This window comes from Symsagittifera roscoffensis, chromosome 3 (genome assembly GCF_963678635.1).
Source record: "Symsagittifera roscoffensis chromosome 3, txSymRosc1.1, whole genome shotgun sequence".
NCBI lineage: Eukaryota > Metazoa > Xenacoelomorpha > Acoela > Convolutidae > Symsagittifera > Symsagittifera roscoffensis.
In genome coordinates this window covers 67,443,116-67,461,332 of record NC_087064.1, presented here as the reverse complement: position 1 = coordinate 67,461,332, position 18,217 = coordinate 67,443,116, and the positions used below count along the sequence as shown (strand labels likewise).

General features: G+C 37.2%; 2 protein-coding genes across 2 annotated transcripts in view; both read right to left on the bottom strand.

Moving 5' to 3' along the window:
• Nucleotides 1-5,462, bottom strand: part of LOC134842947 (melatonin receptor type 1B-B-like) — a 38,269-nt gene extending 32,807 nt beyond the window's left edge. The window contains exon 1 of the mRNA XM_063859482.1: nt 5,297-5,462. Coding sequence (XP_063715552.1) covers nt 5,297-5,445 — 149 coding nt within the window. The 5' untranslated portion in view covers nt 5,446-5,462. The remainder of the gene's footprint in view (nt 1-5,296) is intronic.
• Nucleotides 5,463-13,405: 7,943 nt separating this feature from the next.
• LOC134841794 (uncharacterized) lies at nt 13,406-18,115 on the bottom strand. Its single transcript, XM_063857831.1, has 4 exons — nt 18,012-18,115; nt 17,253-17,370; nt 14,454-14,561; nt 13,406-13,602 (listed from the first exon to the last, which is right to left on the bottom strand). Exons 1-4 carry the CDS (start codon nt 18,054-18,056, stop codon nt 13,406-13,408), a joined length of 468 nt encoding a protein of 155 aa, XP_063713901.1. The 5' UTR covers nt 18,057-18,115.
• Nucleotides 18,116-18,217: the final 102 nt, after the last annotated feature.

The following is an 18,217-nucleotide window of genomic DNA, read 5'->3' as shown; positions in this document are numbered from 1 at the left end:
TCAAGAAAAAGTGGATCATGATTACACATTTTTCCGCCTCCACGCATTGTTCTTGTATGAAAATCTTTGCTGGCGTGATGGTTAGATTTTTCTAGACCTTCGCAAATGTGGTTCCACGGGGACACCACGAAGTTTCCTTCAACAATTTGCGGAATAGTCACCAGCTTGAGTTTGTATGGCGTCAGTCCGTGTTCTGCGAATAATAGTAAAGAAGTTTGATAGTAGGTTTCCGCCCAAAAATTGAAATCAATTACGTTAAAACTCTCCTTAGAACTTCTCAAGATAGTAATACAACGGTTCAAGCTTTTTCTCAAAAGTTCGCTTGCATCCAGAGTCGTTATAGAAAGTTTTCCTTTCGCTTTAGGGTCCTCTTTCGTGAACAAATTTGGATGCAATACTTTGAGGATATCAATGGAATTTGCGACGGTTTTATCTGAGGTACCGCTAACTATTTCATCGCACCACACTCCATCATATAGGTCGGTTATTGTTCCAAACTTGGCATCCTAAATTGTAACATTGTAAAATTGAAATTATGAGGATACATTAAAATGGTAATTTAGCATACCTTCAACTCCTCTTTGTCCGCGATAACAGTTAAGGCACCACTTACAGATAACGATACCGCTCCAACCGTTCCAACTTGTTGCGCATTTTTCGCAGTTCTTGTAAATTGGAAGACGGGTCTCTTGGCATCACGACTTGACAGATTCTGTTCAAAGCGGTGAAGAAACTCCATTTCGAACGGACTTTTGTCGTTGATAATTTTTTGAGCCATTTTTCTCAGGTCACTTTCAACGCATCGAGTGAGCATGTGCGTGGCATCTGGGCAAATGCATCTCACGTCATTAAGGAAAACTAGAGAAGTTTCAGGAATATTCGTGCGAAATGGAATCTTTACATCCGTTCTTCGACCAGTTATTTTGTCGCAAAGGGAAGGTAGAAAACGTTCGTCTTCTACATAAAGTGCCATCTTAGAAGGGTAATCTGTAGACAGGTCGTTTCCGGAGCCCAGTATCAGTCGATGGAGAAACGGGGTATCTCCACTGTACGTCAATTTTGCTCCCAAATTTTTCAAATGATTTGTTTGCTGGAATAACCACCCTGACTCTTGACATCCGACAACACTCGGTCCCAAGTTCAACTCCATCGCAAACCTTGAGTCTTTTCCTCGATAAGCTAAAAAAAATCATTTTAGTCTCAAGTTGAGAAAAAAACTTGCGAAGAAATGATTTTAAAATGATTTTAGAAAAAGGAGTACCTGCGAAGCAGAAGACGCTCGTAGCAGATTGGGCGCTAATATCTTCAGAAAGTAGTCTAAAAGCCATTCTCGTAACTTCTGTGCCACCAATTTCACAACCGTCACCCCAAATATCGACTTTAACGTTGTTGATGTTTTTTGTTTTAAACGATAGAAAAACAGCTAGTTGTATACATGCAACCAAGTCCGTTCTGAATCCAGAGAAGGACTTCTGTGGTTTGCACAAGGCCAAAAAGTGATTTACAAGGCTTGCAGTTGATCGTTGGACATTTCTCATTGAGGGTACTAAATTATGTCCGAGGCCAATCAGTTGTAGTCTATTCCGGATAATGTTGATCACTTCTTCTACGTTTCCAGTTTTACAAGCGATGCCCAAGCAAAACTCAAAATCCTTCGTTGAACCTCTTTTAGAAAATAGTTCCATCGCCAAAACTCGTAAGACATTTGTGTCATTCTTTCTATACCCAGAATACGTCTTTTTACGGCTGAATGCGGATTGTCGAATCAATTTAACAAATGTGCTTATTTGAATTTTTTTTTGTCGTATCAGTTTCAGCACTTGTCCCCATAGTTGTTGGGAGTTGTCAGCTGTTATAGACATAAATTTTGATCGTTTCATTATCCTGGAAACGTGTCTTGACTCTTCCAATGTTTGAGGTAAGTTTGATTGAGTGCCGCACTGTTCAAATGAAAATGAAGTTTCGGTTGCTTTGAGCGCTTTATAAGGATCAACTTCGTCAGGTATGAACATTGGACCGAAGAAACATTTTACTAGCTCCTTCCGAGTCTTGGTCCAAGGCATTTCTCTTGAACCACGAAGAATTACGAGTTGCATTACGCGAGCCTAAACAGTGTTGTGTTGTCCCAATTGGATATAAATTTTATTGAAAGTTGAATTTTAATTGAACGTAAAGATGAACGTAATTGAAGTTGAATTAATCAACGTAAAGAATGTTTGGTGACTGAAAACGATAAATTTGTGAAGAGTTACTTACTGCTAAAATTGTAGCTTTTTTTGATTGTCCCCGCACAGATATCTGACGAAGAACATCAGAAACGATCCACTTATCCGTCCCTGCGAGCATCTCTTCAAGAATCTTTGATAACTTGTCGTACTTTTTTTGGATAAACTTTTCGGCAATTGCATCCAGAATGTTACAGTCAACAAACTGACGGTTAATGTCCGAGTCGGCGCCAGAAATTAAAAATTTATTCCATAATTCCATTGTTCAAGTTGACAATTGTGAGTAACTTTTGTTGAATCTTTCGATGAAGGACTTTTTTCAAAACAATGATGAATTGAATTTATGCAATGGTGATTTAAAGTAACTATCATAGGTACTATATGATATAGTGTGAATCTTGACACTGAGTTGTGCGCACGCGCGTGCAAACTTTTTCTGACAACAAGTTACTAACTTATCCTATTATGAGACTCAAGCTTAAGTGTTGAATAGTTTATGAGACTCAAGTTTTAGTGTTGAATAATCATGAGTAGTATTCATATTCAACTCACAGGCTGTTTTTCTGAACTTCAAATGTTGAACATCAAATGAAACTAGTTAAACTAAACTAATATAAAATTTGCTAGAATGCTGAAATCCTGTAAATGACAAATGGAATCAATGACAAATCCTGTAAATTGACAAATCCTGTAAATGACAAATCCTGTAAATGACAAATCCTGTAAATGATAAATGACAAATGAAAACTAAACTAATTGAAATATCTGTTTATACAGTATACAGTATAGAGTATATAGTATACAGTATAGAGTGATACAGTTGAGAAGTTAAGAAGTCACTTAAGTCACTAAAAGATTTCTTTTGTTAATCATGGTATCATTAACAGTTGTGTTAATCATGGAATCCATGGCAAAACACTAAACATTTCTAATTTTGTGTATTGATAATTGTTGTAAAATGTCATGGAATCCGGTCCCTTGGTAAAGTCCCGGATTCCAGAACACGCAGAAGCCAAAAGCCCAGGAATCCATGGTAAAACCGTTTTTTAATGCGTTTTAATATGGTATCGGATTCCATGGTTTTTGTCATGGATTCCGGGATTGTCACAAAATCGGTGGTTTTAGCTGTCCCGGAATCCATGACAAAAGCTGGTCACATACAAACTGGTTTGAATTAGGAATCCACGGAATCTAAAAACATCAAAGAAAATGCGTGTGTTCCGGAATCCGGGACACACGATTTCAAGCTTTTTGGCACCGATTCCGCAAAAACCAAATAACACGGATTGGCGACGTAATGGAATTGAAAATGAAGCATGTTTCTTATCCCCCACCTTGCATGAGCATCATTTTATGCTTTAACGAAGGGTCTTACAAGGTTGAAAATGGAGCCCAAATGTGTTTTCCATGTATTACGAGGCCAAACTGTGCATTTTGTGAATTGTTAGCGGATTCCGCAACAAGCCAAAAACAGGATAGTTGCGGAATCGGCAATATTGCTCATTTTCTTTGATCTTCACTGCTGTTTTGGATTCCACGGAAAAATAGCTAAAACACTGTTTTGCTAAAATTGCGGATTCATTTTGCGGAATCCACTTTTATTTGCGGAATCCGCTTCCATCTGCGGAATCCGGAACAACTACCTATATTCGCCCGTTGCGGAATTAGTAAAAAACTAATGCGCCGACATATTTACGTTACAGCTAATTGTGTGCGGAATCCATGGAAGATTTGTGAATGGAATCCATTTACATTTTGGTACATGTTACACACTTGTCTCTGGAATTCAAAAACATACAGACACAAAATTGTCCAGTGCACAGTTTGGCCTCGTAATGTGGCTTAGTTAGTCTGTGTTTTAGTTTTCATAACAACCGGACAAAGTGAAAGTTTTTTTTTCTCGTTGAAGTTTGCACGTGGGGAAAAGGAAAAAGTGTTAAAAGAGAATATACTAGAGGCGATAGATTTTTCATAAAAAATTTAGGGCATCCTTATTTTTTTTTTAGTAAAATGGACTTAACCATCACACTTAACTGTCACCCTCATTTCATTAAGTTTTCAGTTCTAGATCGAAGGTTAAGCACTTCAAGAGAATAATTAAAATATAAAAAAAGTGAAAGTGAGATCAACCGTACAATCCGCTCCCAAAATCGATTTAGCGGAGAAAATATTGGTTTTTCATATGGTAACTTTGAGTATTGCCTATATTCGTTCAAAATTAACCGTATTGTTAAAGTAAATTGAATTCAAACATTAATTTGTGTATCAATCAATAGTATACGAAAACAATCCCGCATAAAAAATATAAAAACTAATTTTATTTGCGCGTTAGTATGCATATTTTTTACAGATTTTTCAGAATTAATAGATGCTTGGGTAGGGCATTCTACAGTAGGTCACTAAGGGGGGGGGGGGGGGGGATTTTACGTTTGATCCTTAACGTGTTACATTCTTAAATAAAAATCGAATAAGCTAAGTGATAAAATTCGTTAAAATTTTGGAGTGTTTTTGTTTTCAGTGGCATGGGATAAATCACTCCTCCAGAAAAAAACTCTCCCTTAATCAATTATCACATAAGTTGTTGACAGGAAAGGTAAACAGTTTGAGAAGGACACTATATGACAGATTAAAATCAATCAAAAAGCCAAAGTGCTATGCTTTTGAACTAAAATGCATATGATATGTTTTTGATATAAAACTGAAGTATGCTATTTATAGATACATTTGAAGTGACCTGGGCGAATTGTTATACTTGACAATATATCTTCCTCGTTCATTTAGCCACTTGAGTTGTTTGCCGAAAGTGTAACTCGTTTTTTACCAATTTACTAATAATTCTTACTCGGGGTTATTCTGATGCGCAAAGAATCAGATGAGCAAAAATTTTCAACCAATGAACGCTTTTCAAACAGTTAAATTGACAAGTTTTATAGCTCATTTCCTTCGAACTCCTGAAAAGTGAGTCTTGATTGGCTGATAAGAAGTTTCTCCCATCAAAAATAGTCCCAGTGTGAGCCCTAGTTCTACTTATTTAATAATAATGCGCTTCAAAAGTAGTCCCAAAGTCTCACCTGTTGACAGCCACACACATCATGCTCCACAGACTGCCAAAACAACTCATGCTGCAGATGATTGCTGTGAACTCGCAGAAGGCGTCGTTCTTTTCGAAGGAGTCCGACCCATACACGCCCCCATACAACATGTACAAGAACATCACCATCACAGCCAAATCAAACACGGCTATGTTTATTGACTTATTTCAAACACTAAAGGCTTCCCGATTAAACACTAGTTTTGAAATATGGAAATGCACACTAAAGATACGTGGTCACGCATTTTTAAGCCAGGATAACCTACCTTTTATCAAAGTCAATCTAAGTTGAGTTATCTTGCAAGATCTTTTAAGAAACTTGCAATAATCTAAAAGATGAAAAATTTGGAGAATCTTTAGATTTTTTGGAAAAAAAGTAAAATTTTGCAAGATCGTTTAGAAAATTATACATATCTTATATACAGATTGCAAGAAACTCGCACGCATTTTTGAAAAGTTTTGCATCTTGCTGAATCAATCTATTTCTGAATCTTTCGAAAAAAAATTAAAAGTTGATCACGATACGAAAAATTGGAATACTTAATTTAGCAAGTGAGCAGATTGAATTAAAAAGTTTTTGAGCTTGTATTTTTTCTTGAGGGACCAAACTATTAAAATTGTACTCAGTTATATCCAGGAGCTCCCGCCCTCAATAATTTGACACCTTGGCCACCCAAAGGATCCTTCTTTTGTTATTTGTTTAGGACATCCATTTTTTGCTGGCCTACTCTAATCGATCAAGGAGGGTTATCTTGCAAGATCTTAGGGGTCAAAAAATCAATTTGGTCGATCTAAAAAATAAGTTGACAGTGATATGCGTTGCGATATCGGTTGAAAACAAGTTGTAATTCAATACTGTATTTGGAATATTGAATTTAGGTTTTCTTTTTCTTTTGTTTTATTTTGTTACTGAGAGCTAGATCAGTGTTACGAACTCTGATATCTCACTTAGTCTCAATGTCATCACTCACTATGACCTTGAGCATACCATAAAAGTAATAAGTAAGCACCATAGGTTGGTTGTACATACATAGACAAATACCGCTACTGCAGTAGCGGTATGACACACCCCCCTCGGTGAAAGAAAGAAATTATACAACATAAGTAGGATAATTTATTTAAAAAGAGTTCAATATACTCAGTTCATAGGAAAGTCTCTGGGTTAATTGACGGTTTAGTTTATGGAATTCTCAGTTTTCTTCCAATTCTATTTCCCAACTCGGGTTCCATTCAACCCCTTCGTCTAGTGAAGAGGTGTCTTTCGAGTCGTCTTACTTTTGATTCCATTGGTCTATTGCTTCGATCCTTGAAGTCTCTCAGTTGATTTCTGTATTCCTTAAGTGCTTCCTTCAGAAGTCCTCCCCCTGTGAGATTTTCTGATATCTCTTTAATTGAATGCTTTATCGGGTCTCCAAAGCGTTTCGGTTCCTTGTTTTTCGTTTGCCTGGAGCTTCGTCTGATACCCGACTCTTCAGTACTCGACTCGTTCGAAAATCCTTGTGGTGGTTCGAAAGTTGTATCTTTTTCCGAAATTTGTTGGGGATTTCCTCGGATTTCGTCTGCAACTCGCTGTACTCCTCGTTTTAACAATTGGTCTGCATACTTCTCCCACTCGGACGGTGCTAAATTGCGATTGTGCAATGTGTCGACTATGTCCTCTAGGGGAGTGTGGGAGTCAATACATTTCAATTTCGACCGCTGTTTTGGTTTCGGTGTAGAACTTGACTGATTTTTGGTGTCTACTTTTTCCGGCCTTGATGTCGATTGCTCCTGTTCCGGGTTGACTGCCGTCGTAGTTTGGCTTGTCCCCTGTTGCTGCTTGTTTCGAATTTTCTTTTCTTTCCCGTTCTTTTCCGACTTCTTGGTGTCATTTTCCTCTATAGTTGATTTTGGGCCTGCCAAATTGGGTTTTGCTCTTTTGATTGCCAAGTTCAGACCTCCCCCTGCTTCTGTGTTTTTTGAAGTCACTATTGTTTGGCTATTTTGAAAACGCTCAATGGGATTCATCGTATCTGCGATCTCCATTTCTTCTTGTAGTTCTTCATCTGATCCCAACTCCTCGAGTAATTCGGGGGAACTGATCCTCTTAAACTTTTTTGTAGGTCCCACCGATGGACTTTTACTCGTGCTTCGCTGGTTTTCTTGTGTTAGCACCCTTTTCGATTGTGCAATATCCGATTTCCTATAAATCGAGCCAGTAGACGTCTTGATTGTTGAGTCTGTTTCAGAAGCGATTTTCCCTTTTAATTGTTTGGTTAATGCTTGTCCGCTTTTTCTTAGTGGTACTTTCTGAGTATTGTATTGGGTGGTGATTTACATTGATTTTCCACTTTGTCCTCCACAAATCCTTTCTCCCAAGAGTAAATCATCTCCTTTCGAAGATCGGGATTGAGTAGTCCTATCTCGTCCACTAATTTTCTGATATCGTTTTTAGCCGCATCTCTTCTCTCGTTGTTCCAGCGGGCGTTCGCCTCCAACAACTCTTTTAGAGCTTTGGCCCTTTCTTTATCTCTGTCCGATGTTAGCTGCTGCTTGTGCAGTGGGCTTGTATCTCTGCTGAGTTCTCCCTTGCTTACTATTTTGAGGTTCTCTCTCGACTGGTCAATTCTGCGTTTCAATTGAGAAGCCGTCAGTGCAGAGCGTTCCAAGTGTTGTTTGTCTAAATAGTCAGAATCATTTAAAAACCTATCCCTCACAATTTTAAATTCTGTTTTTGGTAGTCTGCCAAAATGTGCTTGAAACGGGGATACTTGAATGGTTTTCTGCTTGTTCCACCGTAAATCTCTCATTATAATACTAAGACATAATTTGATTGATTTATCATTTTCTTCGAGCATCATCATCCCCAGTCTTCTTTTTATAGTTTGGATTGTACGTTCGACCAAACCACAGCCTCTGTGGTCCCCCACCGGACAGAATTTTTGCTCGATATTGAGTTCCGAACAGAATTTTTCTAACGTTTTCCCCTTAAAACCTGAAAATTGGTCCAAACGAATTGATTCAGGAACTCCATGAGTGTCGATATATGATCTCAAGAATTTTACTGTGCACTTCCCACTTGTAGATTTCGTAACCTTCACTGATGGAAATTTTGAGAATCGATCTATCGCTACTAAAAGGTAGATTTTTTTTCCTTTTTGATTTTCTATGGGCCCCGCGTAATCTAATTGTACTTCCTGTCCCCGCTGCGTGAGCAGTGGCAGTTTTTTTGACGCATTTTTCGAAATAAGATATTTTACATTCTACCATATCTGGTACAGCTACAGCACTCCTCTGCCAGATTCACAATGTCCTTATTCATGTGTGGCCACCACAGGTATTGCGCTGCTCCCAGCGTAGCCTCTTGGCCTGGATGCCCTCGATGTATTCTTTTTAGGACAGCTTGTCTTAGTTGTACGGGGACTGCTAGCCGGTTATTCGCCAAGATGCAGTCGTCCTGAACTGCCATCTGTGTCCACAACGGGTTTGTATAAGGTCCCATTAATTCAAAGCCTTGTTTTTCCCCTCTTTCTATCGCTCGTCTGAGGCGGTCCATCCACGTGTCTTCGGTGGTCAATTCTGCTAGTAGACTTTTGTCGAACAGTTTTGCTAAATTGTCCAGGGTCTCTTCTTGTTGCTGCTTTGGCAGTTTTGTTTTTCCCAATCCCTTCGGCGGTTCTATTGAGCACACTTCCTCTTCACTCTCCGCCTCTTCTGTAGTCGTCAGGTCCATCTCTATTACCTGCACCTCACTTAGTTTCCGTTCCGCCGATGCGATTGGTTTAGTCAATGCTGAACTCGATTCATGTTCCGAGCTGTCCCTGACTTCTTGGGTGTGTGCCATGAGTTCTCTATTTTCCCGTATATTGTCTTCTCCGCCTATTAGTTGCCAGAATGAGAGTAGTCTTTGATCTGCTTCTCTTTGTTGATCCGGTTCAAGCTGCCATTTCACCCGTGATGCATGTCGTGTTTCACTGTCGGAGCTATCTCTGTTTTTCCGGCCACCTCTAATGATTTTTCTTGTACGCTGGACTGTCTCTGTGATCTCCTCCTCTTCCGAAAGTTCGTTTGTGTTGGATAGTGAGCGGTTCCACTTTGGGTCCATTAGACTCTCTTCGCGTTCCTCGTTTCGCCATTCTTGTGGTGAGCCCGACCACCAGTCGTATTATCTGTTTCCTGACATCTCGATCCTTGAGTCTGTTTTTTTTTCCGAATTTCTGGTACTGGTTGTTTTACGATTTTTTGAATTATTTGAGACTGACTGTTTGTTGGGTTGATTTGACGAAAAAGTGATCTGTTTATGTTGAACTGCTGTGTTTAGCTGTTTTTGCAGTCGTGAAAACTGTTTTCTTTCGTTCCGGTCGAGCTTTGTTCGTTTTTGACCGTTTTGGTTGCTATAGCAACCATTACTTGATGACTGTTTCTTTGCATTCCTTCTAGAACATTCTAGAACGTTTTCGTTCCGGTTGAGCGACCCAGTTTCCTCAAGCCTACTGTTCCTCCAGTCGAACGCTTCATGAAAGGAGTTTATTGTCGCTACTACAAACTTTTCGTCTAATTCTGACTCGGGCCAGGGATCATTGAAAGGATCACGCGATAAATAATCAACTATGCCCATGTCCCTCCCCGGAATGTGAACTATTTTGAACTGATATGGCAGTAAACGGTCAACTCACCGGGTTAAACGTGATTGGTAGGTCTTGTTCGATTTGTTACCATCCAATGCTGTTGTAAGTGCTTTATGGTCAGTTGCAATGGTAAATGGTTTTCCCAAAAGGTAGTGTTTATATCTATCTACTGCCCAAACAACTGCCAGTAACTCCAATTCATTTGTTGAATATTTTTTTTGTTGGGAATTTAGGTATCGGGATGCGAATGAAATTGGGACCCACTGGCCTTCATCATTTTGTTGTTCTTAAGTAGCCCCTAGCCCATCATGGCTAGCATCACATTTAACTCGTGTTTCTCGGGTCGCATCGTAATAATGTACTTTTGTTATATTTGCCACAGCTTCTTATATAGCATTAAATACTACCGTGTGTTCATCCCCCCACTCAAACTTTTTTACGGGGAGTTTCATGTTTTTTAACTTTTTCTTTTGATTCTCTTCTTTTAGAAGTGGTCTTAATTTTTCAGTCAGGCTTGCTGCGTTAGGTATAAATTTAGCTAAGTGATTCATACTTCCCAGGAATGACCTTAGCTGTTTAAGCGATTTCGGCGGGTTCAAATTTACTACTGCTTCCGTTTTAGTGATTTTTGGTCTAACCCCTGCTTCTGAGAGGTGATGACCCAACCAATTCACTTCTTGTTTGAAAAATTCGCATTTCGATAGTTTCAATGCCAAATTTTCCGCGTCCAATTTTTTTAATACTGTTTCTACCAAATTTCCATGTTCAATTTCGCTTCCCTTTGACACATTAAGTATGTCAAAAGAAAACAGAACGTGTTTTTAGTGTGGTTGATGGTTCTATTCATGGCCTTTTGAAATTCAGCTGGCATATCTGCTAAACCTTTAACCCTGTGAAAAATCTGTAGGTTCCAGTTGCTTTCCCACCAACAATGTTGAAGTTGCATTGTCTAGCTGTATCAGCAGCCAATTTTAATTGACTGTACGCATATTTCAAATCTAACACCAAAAAATATAGCGTACCCTTTTTGTTTTCAGTCACAATCTGGCTTACCCCATCAAGGAGTTCATCTACATTCGGCATTTGGTATTTATTTTTGAACAATTGTCTATTGATTGGTTTCGCGTCCATTGCCAATTTTATGGAATCGTCTTTCTTTACTGTTATCACAATCGGAGCGATAAAGCAATCACTCGTACATTTATCAAGTTTTGTTATATGACCTTCTGTCAACAATTTCTCGATTTCTTTTCGACTTTATCTTGTATGTGAATTGGGATTCTTCTCCCATTTTCTTGAATCGGACATAATGGATATTTAAATTTTGAACTTACTATGTGATTTTTTGAAATACTTTGCCTTTCAAATAAGTTTTTAAATTGAGTGAAAAATTTTTCTTTCCAACCTTCTGAGTGCTCGCACATGAGCACGTCAAACCTGGTGAGTTCCTTGGGCGCTGGTTTTTGTGTAGTAACTATTCCCACTTGTCCTTGCAAGTCTAGTCCCATGATACATCTGGTCTTTCATTCTGATACCAGAAAGGTGGCGCCCTTTACCTCCCAGCCCGCTGACCTCAGATTGGTCTTTAGGGCTCTCAGTATGCTGATCGGTTGTTTGTTGTAGTCCACGAATTTGGTTTGTAAATTCAGTTTATCTGACGCAATGAATCTTACTTTGTTTGATTTTTCCATAACTTCCTTCGTTGTCGCCCAGTTGAGAAATGAAACTGGACTTCCTGTGTCCACTGTTAATTGAATTATTTGTTTATCTATTCGTACCATGGCTTTTAGTGATTTTACTCGTTTGAATGTTGGATCGCGAATCAAATCTATTTTCTGAAATTGTATCATTTTTTCGTTTGAATTGTTCCTCATTTCATTGATTCGATCTTTCACATATTTTGAAACTCTCTCATTTTCCGGTTGATAGGTTTGTATCGACATAATTTCAAACTCACTACATGACCCAACATTTTCACTTATCTGGTCGCATTCCTCTACCGATCCTTCCGAGTCTTCCGCAACTTCGCTTACTTGTTGGGATCTGCACATTTTAGCGAAATGATTGGGTTTACCACAGTGTTTACAGGTTTTCCCCATCGCTGGACAATTTTTCAGTTGTCCCTGGTCAAACGTCCTTCCACATCTATTACATGGTTTTGTTTTCGTGATTTGGTTCTTGATATTGTTTTGTCTTTTATTCGATTCCCTTCTGTTTGGAGTCTTGGTTGTCCCCGACAAATTTCGAACTGCCATTACAGGTTCTTGTTTTATTCTCACACCCGAGGTGTAATTGTTACTTGATACCCCTGTAACCGCAGCATTAGTCTTTTAAAACGCCGTTGTGGTTAACTTGCTATGTTCAAATTTTATAGCCCTTTTCAGAACCTCTTCCGGGTCTAGAGTCTCGAATGTCAGCGTGTCCTGCAATGTCATGTTTTTCATTTTTGAAAAAAACAGGTCGCGGACTATTTCATTTTCCAATGCTCCCAGTTCTGATCGGGCTGCTTGTGCAGTTAACGCTGCGTGAAATGATTCCAGAGATTCTCCAGATTCTTGCATTCTCGTAAATAGCTTGTATCTTTCGTATGTTACACATTTTACCTTTTGAAACGAGACTTCTGCCAAGTTTGTAATTTCCCTGAACGTCATTTTCGATAATTCAGCATGCGGGTTTTTTTGTAGGAATCTCTTCTTTCCCTCTGTACCCAAAGACAAAAATAATCTGGACACCAATTTCTTTTGTACTTCGTTGTAGAAGACATTGTGTCTGACTCGTGGGCCTCTTGTCTTTCTCTCTTCGTTCTCCAATACTACTCTATCTATTGCTAGCTTATCTCTAAGAATCCTAGCGTTCCTCGCATCTTCATTCTCTCCGTCTCTGGGTGTTTCTGGGCGGGGTGGTAGTTCCTCTAATATGTCTTTTGGTTCTTCCAAAATAATCTCTGGGTTCACATTTTCTTTGACCGTAACCGCCATGAGAAATTGTTCGAACCAGATTTTGAATTGCCACGGAGGGTCTAGATTCGCTGACGCCCAAAATACCGGAATTCCCATATCCGTTCTGTTATCTTGAGCTGCGAATCCTGCTGGCTGCGCCATGTGATATGCGTTGCGATATCGGTTGAAAACAAGTTGTAATTCAATACTGTATTTGGAATATTGAATTTAGGTTTTCTTTTTCTTCTGTTTTATTTTGTTACTGAGGGCTAGATCAGTGTTACGAACTCTAATCTCTCACTTAGTCTCAATGTCATCACTCACTATGACCTTGAGCATACCATAAAAGTAATAAGTAAGCACCATAGGTTGGTTGTACATACATAGACAAATACCGCTACTGCAGTAGCGGTATGACACACCCCCCTCGGTGAAAGAAAGAAATTATACAACATAAGTAGGATAATTTATTTAAAAAGAGTTCAATATACTCAGTTCATAGGAAAGTCTCTGGGTTAATTGACGGTTTAGTTTATGGAATTCTCAGTTTTCTTCCAACTCTATTTCCCAACTCGGGTTCCTTTCAACCCCTTCGTCTAGTGTAGCATGACCAAATTTTCGCATGAAGAGGTGTCTTTCGAGTCGTCTTACTTTTGATTCCATTGGTCTATCGCTTCGATCCTTGAAGTCTCTCAGTTGATTTCTGTATTCCTTAAGTGCTTCCTTCAGAAGTCCTCGCCCTGTGAGATTTTCTGATATATCTTTAATTGAATGCTTTATCGGGGAATCCTTCCTTTGTTATTTGTTTAGGACATCCATTTTTTGCTGGCCTACTCTAATCGATCAAGGATGGTTATCTTGCAAGATCTTACAAGAATATTGCGAATGAGAGTTATGTTGCAAGCTTTGCAAGACGGAGGTTATCTTGAAATCTTGCAAGACTGAGGTTATCTTACAAGATCTTGCAAGATAAACAACTATGAAAACCTTCTTCTGAGCGCCAGAAAAAACTATGAAGATCCAATTTGACTATGGTCACAACGAATTCTGAGTTTAAGTTCGGACAAAATTTTTAGGCTAAGCAAATTTCTAAATTGTTCAAATTTATGCTCATTTTGAATTTTTCGTCATGTAAATAGTTTCAGGTAGTCGTTATAGTTTATGCAATTCATAATAAGATCTTGCTTGAATTAAGGTTATTTTTAAATGAGGTCATCTTGTACTATCTTTAAAAGAATTTGCAAGATTCTTGCAACATTTTGCAAGATAACCTCCCTTGATCAGCTAGGGTACCCAAAAACTTTTCGAGGGCAGCGCGCGCCAAAAAATACTCAATTTTGGTCATAGCCTTCCAAAAGTTTACAAAAACTTTTTGCTAGTTTATTCCTAAATTCCTCTGCCGCGCAAACAATTTGGTCGGATAACGATTTTTATGATGATTTGGGAGGGCTCAGAAAATCAATTTGGTCGATCAAAAAAAGAAGTTGACAGATATATCCAAACTTTTTGAAAATCCCCCTTAGAAAAAATCCTAGATCCGCCCTGGTTGTATCCTGTCAAATTATTAAAGAAAGACGGTTTATTTAGAAACCTTCTTGGCTTATTTGAGTCAAGTCTTGTGTTTGAAATATTCCTAGATTGGCGAGGAACAGGTGGTGCAGCTGTCGCATGTGTTTCATAAACGCAATCGAAGCAATCACTGAAACATGCAATGTTTTTGTTCCGGCCATGGAAAATGGGGGGGGGGGGGGGAACTTTGTATTCGGGTGTGCTTTAGTTTATTCTTTTTTGTTTTCTACGAAAAATCAGGTTTAAAAAATAATGATTTGATTCGGTCGAGTGATATATGATATTAAAGCCCTTTCAGCCGAGATTCGAACGTCAATTTAAAATTATGAAAGTTATTTTCACATTAATGAAAAGCACCGGTTTGAAATTTTTGATTTTTGGTCTAATTTCGAGATAATAAGATGACTGTGTAGGCTAAAATAGCTTTTTTTAGCTGAAATTAAGCTGCGAAAACTTAGTTTAACGTGAATATAGGTAATTTTTGGAGTTTGTTAGCTCAATATTTGAAATAAGCTTTTAAAATCATTTTTCATTTTCTAGTCAATTTTCTTTAAAACGGTTTTCCAATTGACCTATTTCACTCTGATTCTCAGATATGCCTACATTCTATTTTTTTTGCTCAGATCTGTTTATCACAACATGCAGAATAAAATGACACCAATTTGAGATTTTTTTTGTTTTTTTTAAGACTGTGGTCGAAACATTCTAAGCTACTTGCACAGATCAGTCACCCGCAATCCTTGCTTACGTTCGTTCATAATTGGCCTCTAGTATTGTTTCAAACGTTTTTGTTCCGACCATTGAAAGTGAGGAAAAACTTTGTATTCGAGTCTGTTTTTTTTCTTCTTTTTTTTTCCGCGCAAAAACAAATAATGATGAAATGAGAACATATCATATTAAAGTCCGGTCAGTCGTTATTTGAACCACTTTAAAAACTTCTCAAAATTTTTTTCTAGTGTCGAGACAAACCGGTTGGAAATTTTTGCTTTTTCGTCTAATTTTGAGCAAACAAAGCAAGCGATCAGGCAGACAACCGCTTAATTAGGCAAAATTTGAGCCCTATAAAATTAACTTTAAGCAAATAAAATGCGTTTTGGGAGTTTCGAACCAAAAAATTTAAAAACTATAATCTGCAAAATAATTTAAAAAAAAGAGTTTTTTAAATTTTTTAAATTTTTTTTTGTTTTTCAAGTCAATTTTCAAAAAAAATTTATGTGCAATTGCCTATATTACTATGAATGTCAAATTTGCTTAAAATATAGTTTTACATCAGACTTTTTCCATCACCTCACACAGAAAAACTTCACTAAATTAAAAAAAAAACTTTTGATAGTAGTTTTTTAAAGACTAGTCGGAACAATCTGTGCTACTTGAACAGTAACCGGCTATCTTTGTTTAAAATTTGCTATCGTTTTTTTCAAAAATATGATATAAACTAAGAAAATAGCAATCTTAAATAGTGCTCTCCATAGTGATCTTATCGGAACCGTGCTTGAAATTGATTTTTAGCTATGTGACCATGCAACCGATAGCTCTAATTTTGAGCGAAGCGGAAGAATTGGAGCATCGGTATAATTCTAAGCCAAGCCCTCGCTTGTCTTAGAAAAAACGCAAAAAAAACGCTTGTCTTTAAATTTCAAAAATTTCAAATAGCTGGAAAACAATGCAAGGTTTTAAAGATTTTAACAGCAAGTTTTTAGTCCGTTCGATGGCTTTGAAGCTTTCTGATCATCAAAAAAATGTTTTATATTTTTTAGATGAAATATTGCTCATTTTTTTGTCATACGTTTATTTAATGATCTTCAATTAGGTAATCTAGAACGAGTGCAAATTATCCAAAAAATACAATTAAGTGTTCTTTTTTGTAGCCACAATTAGTTATGTTTGTTTTTTGATTGTTGGGATAAGCCTAAATCTGTAGCAAAACTGCTTGTTTCTGAGGACGAAAAAAGAATATTCGTACTACATTTTAAGCCGAATTAGAAAAAATTATTTCCTTGAAAAATTAATCCAAAAAAAATTTATTTCAACCAAAAAACCATTCAATCTTCCCTCTCGAATGTCAATTTTGAGGCAAATTGAGTTGCCTTTATTCAATTTGGAATAGTTCATAAACGCAACATATCGCGCATTTTTTGTACCAAATTTCCCAAATTAGCCATTTTCAAACCCTCATACCTCTACAGAAATTAATCACTGTGATTTTTTTATTTCAGCCTTTGACGCAACATCTCTGAGATGGTACAAAAGTTTCTAGTCAAATATCTCCTTTAAAACATCGAAATTTGACTGAACAAAAAAAACATCCCAAGCACAAATATTCCATATTTTCATCGAAAGTCAGTAAAAACTCGAACAAGCTAAGCCTCTAATTTCATCACTGATTTATTTTAGGTAAAAGGTTTTTAGCCTTATACAATATGTTAAATTTTTGTGCGTTACTCTCTCTTTGTGAAAATGATAACCCTAATTTACTTGGTAAATCATTATATGCAGTAAAAATTTTTGATTGTTGCCGTTTAAACTTAGGGTTATCTTGCATGAGAAAACCCAAAATTTCAAAGCGAATATCAAATTATGAAAATCTCAAGTGTGAAAATTGTTTGATAGGAAGTTTCTGTCAACCCGTTTTGCGTATTTATGAGGCGCACAATTTAAATATGAGTTTATGTCTGTGGAATCCGGAGACAAACTTTTAAGCATGCAGAACTTTGTGAACATCTTCAACTTACCAAATTAATGAGAAACTCGCCGATAACTTGTGAAACATAAACATAAATATAACTATTGTGTAATTATAAGTTTTGTCGCTGATACTTGCCGAGTAGATTTCCGGGCACTCCGAAGAGAAGAGAGATGCACACCCACGTGATCCACACCACCCGCATCACCATCCCTCGAGTAGTCTCCACTTCGTCCAACGGACGCACGAAGTCATCCTATAATAACACAAAGAAGACATGGAAGCAAAAAACTGGCTTCATAATTTATGCCAGTGAGTGGTGGCACAATTGATGTTTTTGAGTTTCTTGAAAATTGCGTGTTTGTAAGGTTAATTGAAATTTTTCATTAAAATTCTTGAATTGAAAAAAAAAAGGCATCGACGTCAACATGGAGCAATTTTATATTACGTAATTTAACGTTATTCAAACTAATTACATTATAATAACTATGAAATTAACATCGACTTGATTCAGTGAAAAGAATCAGTTAAGTATGAGATAGAATGCAACGTCAACCAGTGATCACGGAGAACTGGTAACGAAATTTAATAAACTTGACCTTAAGAACTTAAGTAAAAAATTTAAGTTAAACTGGTAATTTGATTGATTGATTATTACATAATTGATTGGTTATCACATTTTCAATTTGAAAAAAAAAAACAAGTCAGCAATTGTCAAAAACGTCAAAAAATTCATTTTTAACACAAAAAGGGACAAAAAATTGGTACTTCTTTGAAATTTTTTGCGGAAAATTGTAAACATCTCTGTATTTTGATTGAAATTTTAAATTATGTGACTCATCCAAAATCTATTAGAGAGAACTTAAATTCAAGAAAACTCAAGATCAAAACACATACCCAGAAGGTGGGAGTTGAATCAACTAACTCAGTCGAGAAATTCATAGCAGAAGATTTTTTGAATGATTTTTGGCTGAAATAACTGATCCAGCAGCGGTTGGCGTTTGAGGTGAAAAATCAAAAGAAAAATGAAAAGAAAAACAACTTTCTAATCAAAATCTTGAAACGAAGCAAAATGACCAATCACAGGAAATCTTTTTGTCTTT